General features: G+C 42.2%; 1 protein-coding gene across 1 annotated transcript in view; it reads left to right on the top strand.

Moving 5' to 3' along the window:
- NEK1 (NIMA related kinase 1) overlaps nt 1-9,740 on the top strand; it is a 138,149-nt gene extending 128,409 nt beyond the window's left edge. The window contains exons 32-34 of the mRNA XM_029910695.1: nt 2,544-2,677; nt 2,944-3,076; nt 8,870-9,740. Coding sequence (XP_029766555.1) covers nt 2,544-2,677; nt 2,944-3,076; nt 8,870-8,883 — 281 coding nt within the window. The 3' untranslated portion in view covers nt 8,884-9,740. The remainder of the gene's footprint in view (nt 1-2,543; nt 2,678-2,943; nt 3,077-8,869) is intronic.
- Nucleotides 9,741-13,768: the final 4,028 nt, after the last annotated feature.

The following is a 13,768-nucleotide window of genomic DNA, read 5'->3' as shown; positions in this document are numbered from 1 at the left end:
ACACCTACTGGAATGGATATGAGCAACACATCTCGAAGAACAACAGTTACAACGGTGAGTAACCGTCTTTTGTATAGATCTCTATCATTCTTGGATTGATGTAGGGTACGTCTCAACAAACCAAAGATATGTGATGTCCTTGTAGTATAATACTTCGATTTATAATTAGTACCTTTTTATGAGAGATCTCAAAGGCTTTTCTAGAAATTAAATGAGCCTCACAAACTACTACTACTTTTCTCCTCCTAGTTCCCACTTGTCTCTATAGATATCCCCATTTTACAGGTAATTAAGTGTTGCACACTCTTGAATTTTTATCACAAGTCTCTCACTATTGGTGTCTTCTTAACATGACTCCAGGAGCTGGGGCATTATTTCATGAGAATCTTAGCTTTCATTTTTAATGAAAAAAAAAAGTTTTTTAGACCTTATGATACAGAGAAAAGCTTGAAAACACAACTCCTACATGCTCAAAATCCAGAGGGCAAAAAAACCCCGTATAATATAGTGCTTTAAAGATGTCATGATTTGAAGGTAAGCTTATGATTTTTGAACACTTTAGGTTGGCAATACTGGATTAAGCTTGTAATTTGGTCAAGACTGTAACTTACCACAGTCATGGAAAGCGTTAGTGGTAGAACTGGCAATTAAAATTTGGTACTGGAAGTTGAGATTTCTGGGTTTTAACTACTAGACAATGCTACCTACTTTGCAAAATTTGTTAATGTAATCTTTATGACAGTACTGCCGGGTTTCTATTGGCAATTTTTAAAAATGCACAATAATAGGTATGTGCTCCCTACATTAAATTGGAAACACAAATCTCCTCTCGAAGTCCATCCACCATGTTGCACAGATCTCTGAGGTGTTGTCAGAAGTGAACCCAAGGGTTGCATGCATGTTGTTTTAGGGGGAGACTTAGGACAATTAGGTACCCATCTTTGAAAATCATCCCTTAATGATAAAGATTGTATATGTTCTGCCTAAATCAGTGGATGGGTACATTTTATTAATCTGTTAGAGTAGAACCTCAGCGTTACGAACACCAGAGTTACGAACTGACTGGTCAACCACACACCTCATTTGGAACCGGAAGTATGCAATCAGGCAGCAGCAGAGACGAAAAAAAAAAAAAGCAAATACAGTATAGTACTGTGTTAAACATAAACTACTAAAAAAAGGGAAGGAAACTGATCCTCTGCTTGTTTCATTGGAAGCAGCATTTTTCTTCTGTATAGTAAAGTTTCAAAGCTGTATTAAGTCAGTGTTCAGTTGTAAACTTTTGAAAACAACCATAACATTTTGTTCAGAGTTACGAACAACCTTCATTCCTGAGGTGTTCATAACTCTGAGGTTCTACTGTATATAAAAATGCTGCTTAACGTGTACAGAGCAATAGAGGAAGTGAAGACACATTTGCTGTTCCTGTTTCCTACTCCTGTTGAAAGGTCTCTGAATTGTTGGTTTCTGACCAGATAGCATGTGGTTTTCCATAGATGAGGTATTATCTTGGTGTCCTTAATGTAAAGAAATTCCTTAATAAGGCTTGGAAGCTCACTCATGCTTAATAGCTCATCTCTCGTACGCTAATTCTCTTAGGTTATGTCTCGACTCAAAAAATAAATTGTTTTTAAAATGTGTTGGCTAACAGGATTTAAAATAATAATTTCTATCTTGTGCAGGCCAGGCAAATAATACTTCAAAAATATATATTTTATCTGGTTGTGGTTCACTCTAAGCTCCCACTTGGGTTGACCATGACCATCTAACAAGTTTAAAAACATGACTTGTCTTCACTATGTGCAAAATCCATCTGTTTTTCTTCCCTACACACTAGGGCACACGTGGACTAATTTTGCTACCAAATCAGGATGTGAAGTGAGAATTTGGGAGTTACCTAAATTACGACTGGGTCTTCCCAGAAGCCACCTAAATTTATTGTGGTTCGAGAAGCACCTACGTTAGCACAGAAGGAATCCAAACAGATAATTCTTTATATCAAATCTCTATCTGCAGATGGAAGATTAGATGCCAGATTAAGGACTTGTTTTGTAGGCTTTTGCAACCTACCATGGTGTTTTAGACCCATCTTTGAAATTTATGGAGTGGTTACGTGGAACTTTACCCAGCAATTCTGTATCAGTGCCAAGATTAAGTCAGATGTCTGCTTTGGGACAGCTGTTTTATTGAATTGTTGTGAATTGTTACTGCTGGTTAATCTACAGCGTGGGGTGTATGGAGAAGATAGCTACATAACATCACTCCTACTGTATTGGTTCCACAGAGCCACATTCATTCACCTTCTTTCCTCATGGTTTCTTCAGACCATCCAAAGGAGAAAGGGTCTATTACTGCTTTTAATTAGTGTCTCAGTGCTGTTGTGAATGTGTGGTAGCATGTGGCACACTCTTGAGGTGAACTGCCTTCAATTTGATTCAAAGGTCTGGGTGGACTTCAAAAGTTCAGGTACATGGAAGCAATATATTCAGAACTGAAGTGGGATTAAACTTTGAATTTTCTCCTGTTGTATTTTCTTTTCCTAGACAACAGTGATGGGGATATTGCCAGTGAATGTGAAGCATATGACAGTGTCTTCAGCCATTTGGAAGAGTTGAGATATAATCTGGAGCGGGAAATAGGCTTTGATAAATTCATTGAAGTTTATGATAAAATAAAGGTTTGTGGAGTGCTCTAAGTGAAAAATAGATCAATCTATCTTGAGTTGCTTATTGCTGCATAGTGTTATGTGACTAGAATTTATGAACATTCCTCTTTGTATTCTGTTCAGCATATTAATGCTAATACAGAAAATTTCATTCTATGTGACCTAAAAGATAAATGTTTTGTGTTAATCCACAATTCTTTTTATAAATTTGTAAATTGTTTCACTTTATGATCACTTCAAATTTTAAATTGGACCACTTGCATTGTCTACTCTTATAGGCAATACATGAAGATGAAGACGAGAATATTGATATTTGTTCAACAATAGTTCAGAATATTCTGGGAAATGAATATAAACATCTGTATGCCAAGATTCTTCATTTAGTGATGGCAGATGGAGCCTATCAGGAAGGTAATGTTCTTAACACTTTACTGCAATTGCATACTATTTCTGTATTTTATTCTCCTACCTGAATAATCTCATTTGTAATAGTCTCTGACATTAATAATATTTTTTCTAAAACAAACAGTTTTAAACTCAATATTGCATTAATTACTTGGATTAAAATTAAAATTCACAAAGGATATTGAAAAAAATTAATCCTTACAGCAAATAGTAGCTAAGGAAATTTATCAGATTTCTCACATTGAACATTTTTTATTAATATTATGAACATTCCTTTGGTAGCTAATCACAGATATGCTCCTAAAGGTAAAGTTGGTTATTTAGCTCTGGAGCATATATGGATCAGAGCAGAAATGAGGGAGATGAAGAAATAAATAGCCGAACCCAGGCTACTAGAGGTTCTGCCTGAAAGAGATTTGTGTTATCAGACTATTATCCCTTTGATACCTATACTATTATCCCTTTGATACCTATACCATCATCCTGTACTTCTGCATCGGTACCAATGGAGTATGAGAGAGATCTGGGTCAAATCAGGCATATGGGTTCTGTACCATCCGTACCGAAGGTGGCCTTCATCATCTAATTCTTATCTATATACCACTGGTGCCAAAAGAGTTTAGATATGCTAAAAACCTCCATGTCTCCACTAAGCCAGAATCTCTGTTACTTAACCGAACCGGTCATCTTGCAGTACAACAATCTGCTGAGTCACCAACTCCATATCTGTCACTGAGGCCATTTTACTCACCCACTTCAGTCATCCAGGGCAAACAGTTCTCTCTCACTCACACTCACACCCCACATCCACCCACCCACCTGTTCTCACCTCCCCCTGAATATGTTGAGGAGGACTCTGACTCTCAGATTTTAGTAAAGGGTTCTGTATATTCTAGGAGGCATAATTTGCCCATATGTACCGACTCTATGGAAGAAACAAGACCTCAACTCCTACCCTCTGAGTATGACCAGTGGTTGATATCTTTCCCTATGCCCTTTGGACCCTCCCTCAGTGGCCTTGTTGGGATCCTCTGGCAATTTACCTCTTCCAGTTTAGGTCAGCATTTACTCACTCCCAAAGGGAGTATACACAATGTCATTCTTCTCAACCTCCTCTCTCACCTTCCCAAATGGGAGGGGAGACTTTTGAGGAGCAGGAGGCAAGGGCTGACAAAGAGGTGACACCTGCTATTAATATTTTGTCGTCATTGCCTGATGAAGCCATCATGCCTTCACTACCTTCCATGGCGGATGACTTCAGCTGATGAAATATGTTGCCAATATGCTTCAGATTCCATTGGAGGAGGTCCAGAATTCTAACCATAAACTCCTGGATGTTTTGCACAGCTCAGCCTATATGTGGGTGACCGCCCCTGTCAATGAACTTTGCCAGAGCCTGCTAAGATTATCTGTCAGACTCCAGTTACCACACCACCTACTTGTAAATATGCAGCTAAAACGTACTATGTCCCACTCAAGGATTCTGAGTTTTTATTTTCTGCCCTATACCTTTTGGTAGTGGAGGCCATCAATGGATAAGGTAGGCAATACAATTCTAAGTCTGCCCTTTACTCCAAAGACCACAAGAGACTTGACCCCTTTGGTTGTAAGTCCTACTCCTCGGCCACATTACAGTTTCAGGTTGCAAACCACCAGTTGTTTATGTCAAAATATGATTTATTTAAACTACAAGTTTAATTCTCTTATTCAACACTTTCCAGCTGAGCATCAGGAAGGTCAACTTTTGGCAAAAATATAATTACAGACATGCCTCCTTAGATGCTGCTTATGCTGCAGCACAGTTCATAACCACCATGACTGTGATGTGATGAGAATCTTGGTGGCAGCTGTTGGGTTTCCCTAGTGAGGGTCAGAGTACTGTTGAAGACATTCCTTTTGACAGCCACCAAACTATTTGCTAAGTCTACCACTGACTTTCTTCACCCTCTGAGGGACTTAAGGACCATGCTCAAATCCCTCGGGATCTATACACCTGTGAACAAAAGAAGGTTTAGCACGTCTCAAGATTTCAGAGGTCTCTTCTACACCATTTTTCTAACTTCCATAGGCCACCTGAGTTATCAACCAAGAGACATAGATATTCGAAGAAGCCAGCTTCTGCCACAGCTACTTCGTCCCACCATTCGCATCTTCTAAGCACCAGTTTTGATGGCTTGGACTGGAGTCTCAACCGATTAGTCAACAGGTCTTACTGCTATTCCGTCCTACGGTCAATCCCCCTTTTGGATACCGTCTTTCTCAATTTTAAGCTGCATGAGAGAACATAACATCGGACAATTAGGTATTGGAAACCATAACATCTGGTTACACCATTTCATTTCAATTCCATCCCTTACCCGCCACCCCATCCCTTTTCAGCTACCTATCTCATGATTAATTGTTGACACAAGAGATTGCCTCTCTTCTGTGTTTAGGAGCCATAAAACCGGTTCCTGTGTAGCACAAGGGAAAGGGATTCTACTCAAAGTACCTTCTGGTTTCCAAAAAGAACAGAGCATGGAGACCAATGCTAGACCTCAGACATCTGAACAAATATGTGAAACAAAATAATTCAGGATTGTGACCCTTGCAGGCATAATTTCCTCTCTAGATTTTGGAGGTTGGTTTATGACTTTCAGCCTACAGGAATACATTTTCATGTGGCATTCCAACCTTCTTACAAGAGGTTTCTTCTTTTCCTGTTGAACCATGACGATTACCAGTACCAGGTGCTCCTTTTTGGCCTCTCCTTGGCCCCAAGGATATTCTCAAAGGTTATAGCAGTCAGCCGTACACCTTCATCATGGAGACATAATCATCTTCTCCTATCCAGGCAATTAGTTGTTCGAGGCAGACCTTATCGGAAAGTATTATCAGCGGTACAGGCGATACAATCCCAATTCTGCAGCCTAGGCGTCCAGGTCAATCTCAAGAAGTCCATTTTGATACCACTTCAGTGTCTAAATTTTATCGAAGGTTTTCTGGATGTGTTGGCAGGCAGGGCTTGTCTCCCTTCCAACAGATTTCTCACCCTCAAGAATCTCATCTCAAGACTTCAGTGCATTCCCCAATTGTTGGTAAGAAACTGTCTTCAACTGCTGGGGCACATAGCAGCTTGTATTTTGTATTTCAGCATGCCAGGTTACATCTTTGGTGTCTCCAGTGATGGCTTTGGATGGTCTACAGACTGAACAAGCACAGTCTGGACAAGCTTGTATTTGTTACCCAGTGGATTCTGCAGTCACTCAACTGATGGGTAGACCCTGTGAATATCCGTGCCAGAGCCACATTTATCCAAAATCGCTCTACTGTCATGATAACATCAGATGCATTATTCTTGAGATAGGGGACACAGCTGGGACCCCACACAATTCAGGGCAAATGGTCACTGCAAGAACAGCTCTTCCGCATCAACTTTCTGGAGTTGAGAGGGGTCAGAAATATTCATTTTCATTTTCTACTTTTAATAAGAGCCAATTCAATCAAGATAATGACAGATAGCATGGCCTGCATGTATTATATCTATTGTCAGGGAGAAACACATTCCCCTCTCTCTGCACCAAAGTGATAAAACTCTGGAATTGGTGCATAGCCAACCATATAGTCCATCTCAGCTCAACTGCCCGGTATAAAAACACCATGATGAATGACCTCTGCAGACATTGCTCCATAAATTACAAATGGGAGCTAGACACCTAAGTCCTCAAAAGACTATTCTTAGCTTGGGGATTCCCAGAGGTCCATCTTTTTGCCCCAGCAGCCAATACGAAGTGCAACAAATTCTGTTCCAGGGCAGGTTTTGAGCCTTAATCTCTAGGAGATGCCAGTCTCATTTCATGAACAGGGAGGCCTCCTTTTAAGCGCACCCACCACCACCACCACCATTGCTTCTAAAGGTTCTCAACAAGATCAAGCAAGACCACATGGTAATCATTTTGATTGCTCCATCTTGGCTAAGACAGGTTTGGTATCCTTATCTCATCCAACTTACCTCTTACCCATCTGTTGTCTCAGAATGCTGGTCAGACACTTCATCCCAACCTGGAGGTTCTGCGGCTCCTTGCATGGCTTCTCAGTGGTTCTCAAGGTTAGAGATTTCCTGTTCATTAGAAGTGCAACAGGTATTAATGAATAGTAGAAAGGAATCTATAAGCCATAATTACCTCCAGAAATGGACATATCTTTGGTGTAATAGGTGAAAGCTTTCACCTGCCCATTCTTATCTTTCCAGAGTCTTGGATTACTTGTTAGAATTGAAAAGACTGGTATTTTTTGAGAGTTCCATCATGGTTCACTTAGCAGCAATTCCAGCTTTTCATTCTCCATTAGAAGGTTTTTCGATCTTCATCGATCCCATCATAGTGAGATTTCTGAGAGGTCTAGTGAATCTCAGCCCACCAGCTAGAGATTCTTGTTGTTAATTGCCTCATGAAACATCCTTTCGAGTTACTAGCTATGTGCTCCTTCTTACCTGTGAAGACAGCCTTCTTGGTGGCCATCACCTCTGCCCTTAGGGTCAGGGAACTGGGGGCTCTAATGGAAAACCCTCTATTCACAGAGTTCTCTACAAAAAGGTGTTACTTTGACTCCATCCAAAACATTTTTATCTAAGGTTTCTTCTGAATTTCATATTAATCAGGCCATTCACCTTCCAGTTACTTTCCCAAGCCACATCAGACTAGATAAGAAACTTCTTTCCATACCCTAAATGTGAGGAGGCTGTTAGCCTTTTACCTGGATAGAACCAGACACTTTAGAAAAATCTCCTAGGTTTTTTGTGTCAACTGCAGACAGATTTCAGTGATCCCCAGTCTCCATGCAGAGTCTCTCAAGATGGATCTCTGGTTATATTTATATTACCTGGTATGAGTTGGCTGATGCTCAACCTTCCCCTAGAGTGATAGCTCATTCTACAAGATGACAGTCTACATCCGTAGCTTCTCAAATATGTTCCAGTTGCTGAAATCTGCAGGACTGAAACCTGGACATGTGCACCTACTTTCTCCAAGCATTATGGTTTTGGTTAATGCTGCTAGATCAGATGCTGCAGGATCAATGCAATTGTCTCTTCAGTCCTGAACTCTGCCCCGAAGCTCCCTCCTCCTTAGGGAGGTACTGTACTGGAGTCATCTGAAGTGGAGCACCCATAGGGATGTAATAGAAGAAGGAGCGATTACTTACCTTGTGCAATAACTAGAGTTCTTCAAGATGTGTCCGCCAAGTGGTGCTCCACTACCCCTCCTCCTTCCCCTTTGATTCATATCATCCCTAGTGGAGCTTTGTGATAGAGAAGGAACTGAGGCCGGTTTGCCCATGCAATGCTTTATATCCTCGGTTTGGGGGCACAAGGATGTGAAGGGCACATGTGTTGGCTTAATGGGCACTACTACCAAAAATTTCCTATCAAAGGCGCAAGGGCATGTGCACATTTGAAATGCAATACCCATAGGGACATACATCTTGAAGAACTCCAATTACTACACAGGGTGAGTAATCTCTCCTTTCTTAGTAGTGAAAGGATTTCATTGTGATAACAGCTTAAGTTGAACAGGCCATATAGAATGCAAGAATCTTAAGAAGTTTATTAGTCCAGTAAAGATGTAATGTTTTTTGCTTTACAGGCTTGTATGCATAGTGCTTTCAGTGCTGTTTTGAAATCTGTTAAAAAAAAAAATTAAAGTTCATTTCAATCTTATTTTGTAATAGAATTTTTATCATATATGGTTGCTTACTTAACTATTTATCTTATTAAGTTTTACTGAATCTGCTAAATTTTGTCTTTTTTTCCCCTCTCTACAGATAATGATGAATAAATCTGACTCAGGAAGTGTGATATGTAGGTGTCTGGATTCTGTACAGCAGAATTGCGAGTTACAATGGAAAATGTAATAACTGAATAAGGAGCAGGAAAGTGGGAGACATAAGAAAAGCATGCTGATTGCATGAAGAAGATGGAAAAACATGCCTATACTTCAGATGAGATGTTTATGTATTTCCTTTTATGTGTTTCCTCATTTTTAAAGTTACCTGCTGCAGAAATTACACTTTATCTTAAAAATTTCAACCAAAGTATACAGAGGATGGCCTAGAAGATGTTTGTTTTTTTTAAATCAAGATAGATTTATCATGTAATAGAGGCCTTGCCATATTAACTGTTGGCTGTTAGGTGTAAGGAGTTAAAAGGATTACCATGTTTTGAAAATACCTGCTTCTAGCTCTTCACTTACACACTAAAAATAATTCTATTTATCCCTACTAAAGATTGTATTTCATTTTCAGTAGACCAGTTAGACTGTATTTAAATAATCACAATGTATCAGTGGCCCAAGTTTGAATATTTCACATTTTTTAAAATAAAACTGGTAGCATGTTGAAGTTTCAATTTGTCACTTTTTAACCAGTGTCATCTAAACTATCTTAATAGTTTTTGCAAATTGAGGCAAACTGGTCTTTATCACATCATTGAAAAAAGTTAATTTTTTTTTTTCAAAGGAGTAATGGAATTCATTTGGAACTGGAGAGTTTCTGCCATAATCTTTCTAGCAGAGACATTACTACTTCAAATTTTGCTACCTTCTCTAATTATAAAGCTGTGCAAAAGTTAAGGCTGCTCTTTTTTCCCCCTCCTGCCACACAGAGAAAAACAAAATGGGATAATTTATCTGTGTTAAACACTGTGTTACTGTTGTCATTTTGACACTGATGATTTGTTGTGCGATTTCCCAGGACAATATAAACCTAGAGTTTCCCTGTACTCTGTTCCTCTGTCAGAGGGAGCACCATACTGGCAAAATAAGGTGTGGTTTTTTCCCCCAGAGACAATGACTAGAAAGTGTTACTAGTCTGTGTGTACAACAGGTCAAGTATTACAGATCAAATGAAACTTATAATTTTCAGTTACCCTATTGGAGAGAGATGGATTTTCAAACCCTGAGTAGCAATCTCAGTTGGAATAATTTAAAAGTCAAATTATTTTAGCACTAAGTGAAAGTTAATGTGTACATTATTTCTAATCTTCATAAATAAATACTTGATTTTTGTATAACTGTTTATTTTTATGGTATTATTACTATTAAAAATTCCTTTCTTGCCCATTGCAGGGGGTAGGGGGTAAAACAATGTTAAATTCTTTTTGCTTCTGTGGAATTGTTTGTTTCTTTACATGTTTTAGAACCAGATTGTCAAATTAATTGGAGGAAGAGGGTCAAAATCCATTGTTCCCTTAGCTGAGTTATAAATTTAGGAATCCACAGTGATCAGATCCCACTGATGTCAGTGGGAGATTTGTACAAAGATCAGAGGTAAATGGTCGTGATATATTACCTAAACTTTCAGTTATTATTTATTCAGTACCTTAATTTTTCTACTGAATCAGACAATACTAACTTCACCTTTACGACCCATGCTCTTCCTTTCTTGTGTTTCTCTTCTTTCCCCATCTTTTCTGTGTTTTTCTTTGGCCTGGTCTATACTAGGACGTTGTCGAATTTAGCAGCGTTAAATCGAATTAACCCTGCACCCGTCCACACAGCGAAGCTATTTAGTTCGACATAGAGGTCTCTTTAAATTGATTTCTGTACTCCTCCCCGAGGAGAGGAGTAGCGCTAAATTCGACATGGCCATGTCGAATTAGGGTAGGTGTGGATGGAATTCGACGCTAATAGCTCCGGGAGCTATCCCACAGTGCACCACTCTGTTGACGCTCTGGACAGCAGTCCGAGCTCGGATGCTCTGACTAGCCACATAGGAAATGCCCTGGGAAAATTTGAATTCCTTTTCCTGTCTGGTCAGTTTGAATCTCATTTCCTGTTTGGACATCGTGGCGAGCTCAGCAGCACTGGCAACGATGCAGAGCTCTCCAGCAGAGGTGACCATGCAGTCGCAGAATAGAAAGAGGGCTCCAGCATGGACTGATCGGGAAGTCTTGGATCTGATCGCTGTGTGGGGCGATGAGTCCGTGCTTTCAGAGCTGCGATCGAAAAAACGGAATGCGAAGATCTACGAGAAGATCTCAAAAGCCATGATGGAGAGAGGATACAGCCGGGATGCAACGCAGTGCCGCGTGAAAATCAAGGACCTGAGACAAGGCTACCAGAAGACCAAAGCGGCAAACAGATGCTCCGGATCCCAGCCCCAGACATGCCGTTTCTACGAGGCACTGCATTCCATTCTAGGTGCGGCCACCACCACTACCCCACCACTGACCGTGGACTCTGATGATGGGGTATTGGCGACGGCTGCTTCCTCGGAGATGTTCACGGACGGGGAAGATGAGGAAGGAGATGAGGAGGACGAGGCAGTCGACAGCGCTTACAACGCTGATTTCCCCGACAGCCAGGATCTCTTCATCACCCTCCCGGAGATCCCCTACCAACTCTCCCAAGGCGTTAACCGTGACCCTGAATCAGGGGAAGGATCAGTCGGTAAGTGTTTTAAACATGTAAACGTTTATTTTGAACAGAACAGGAATGGAATATTAACAATGGGTTTTTCATGATTAGTTTGCCCTAGGTGCTTAACTTTTTAGTCCTTGCCAGTGCAGCTACTGGAAAATTATGTCAATATGTCCGGGGATAGAGCAGAAATCCTCCTGGGACATCTCCACGAAGCTCTCCTGGAGGTAATTTGAAAGCCTTTGCATCAGGTTCCTGGGGAGAGCGACCTTATTGCGTTCTCCATGGTAGGAAACTTTTCCGCGCCAGGCTATCAGCAAGTACTCGGGGATCAGTGCCTCGGACAGCATGGCCGCATACGGCCCTGGTTTTTGCTGGCATTCACGCAGCATGCGGTCTTTCTCAGTGTCCGAAATCCTCATCAGAGTGAAATCACTCATGGTGACCTGCTTTAAATTAGGGGAATGTTAGTATTGGGACTGATTGCCTGTTCCTTTACATAACTGTAACCGGCGGTTTACAGCCACGCGGTGGAGGCGGGACAGGGGCAGCATACAGGGATCTTTCCCGGGGACAGCCGCGAGAGGGGGTGGGACAGGGGCAGAGTTCATGCTGGCCGGATTGCGGGCAGCAGGAACTGGCCAACGCTAGGGGCATTGCTTTGAACGTGAAAGGAGGGCACTGCTATAAATTAAACTTTCAGCAGCCAAAAGTCTACAGCTTACCATGTCCGCCTGCTACCCGAATTCCGATGTCCTGCCCCGCTTGTGTGATCTGAACTCCAAGACCCCAGGCAGTGAATGGGAAGGCCGAAAATTCGACCTTGTCCTGAGTGCGCATGTGATAGGTGCTGTGCATGGTCTTGTTCACAGAGGCTATGTTCATTGTTCACAAAAATGTATCTTTGTGAGGAATTCACTCCCTTTTTCCCATCCCACAGCTGCGAGTGTCTCCCGACCTATCCCGGCATCCCCCTCCCAGAGGCTGGCGCAGATTAGGCGCCGAAAGAGAAGGACACAGGACGAGATGTTCTCCGAACTTATGGGCTGCTCCCGAGCCAAGGCGGCACAGCAGACCCAGTGGAGGGAGAACATGTCGCAATACCAGCGATCACACAGCGAACGAGAGGACAGGTGGCGGCAGGAAGACCAGCAGGCGACTCAAACACTGCTTGGACTAATGAGGGAGCAAACGGACACGTTCCAGCGCCTTGTAGATGTTCTGCAGGACCAGAGGCAGGAGGACAGAGCCCTGCTGCAGTCTATCTCTAACCGCCCTCCCCCGCCACAAAGTCTCATCCCCCCCTCACCCAAAGTCCCAAGAAGGAGGGGCGGCAGGAGCCGTGAAAACAGTCACTCCACCCCTGCAGACTGTTCAAGTACCAGACGGCTCTCATTCCCAAAGTTTTGATAAGTCCTTTCCTTCACTCCAAAAGCACCTCACCCAAGCCCCCGTCCCAGTGTCATCCCCTACCTGTGTAGTTGTTAATAAAAAATGTTTCTTTTAATTACTGTTTCCGTCAGGTTCTTTTAGAGGAGAGTGTGTTTGAAGGGGGGAAAGGGGGTTGGTAATTGGAGAGGACAGTCACCTTTACCAGGGTACAGACACGGGGGCAGATTCAGCAGCAGGTCACCCACACATTGCAGTCACTAGGCACCCTGGTCAGTCTGGGAGGTGGTTTTCATGTTCTGTGTGGGGGGGCTATGTGAGTTTGTGGCGGGGGAGGGTGCTTACAGATCTTATGCAGCAGTCCTTAGCCTGGATGACAGAGCCACGCAGCAGGGGATCTGTAACCGTCCTCCTCCACCACAAAGTCACATAGCCCCCACACACAGAGTCCCGAAAAGGAGGGGTGGCAGGCTCCGTTGAAACAACCAGTCCACCAATGCGGACCGCTCTAGGAGCAGGAGCCTGTCATTCCTCGAGTTTAGAAGCGTTCTTTCCATCACTACACCCGCTCCCCACCACAGTCTGCGTCCCAGTTTCAACCCTTTACCACGAAATGCTTAATAAAGAAAACGGTGTTAATGAACAAAGTTCCATTTATTTTATTTTTAAAGGTGTGTTGGAAGGGGGGAAACGGGGTGAAGGGGTATGTAACTGGAGAGGATAGTCAACATTAAGTGGGTAAAGAAACGGGGGCAGGTTCAGCTTCTCTTTAAACAAACTTAATAGTCACAGGTTACCCTGCTCACTGTGGAACCTAGCTTTCAAAGCCTCCCGGATGCACAGCGCGTCCCGCTGGGCTCTTCTAATCGCCTGGCTGTCTGGCTGGGCGTAATCAGCAGCCAGGCGATGTGCCTCA

Source organism: Terrapene carolina, unplaced genomic scaffold (genome assembly GCF_002925995.2).
Source record: "Terrapene carolina triunguis isolate 2854851 unplaced genomic scaffold, T_m_triunguis-2.0 Scaffold66, whole genome shotgun sequence".
In the NCBI taxonomy this organism is placed as follows: Eukaryota; Metazoa; Chordata; order Testudines; family Emydidae; genus Terrapene; species Terrapene triunguis.
The sequence above is the reverse complement of the archived record's forward strand: the minus strand, read 5'-3'. Positions and strand labels throughout refer to the sequence as shown.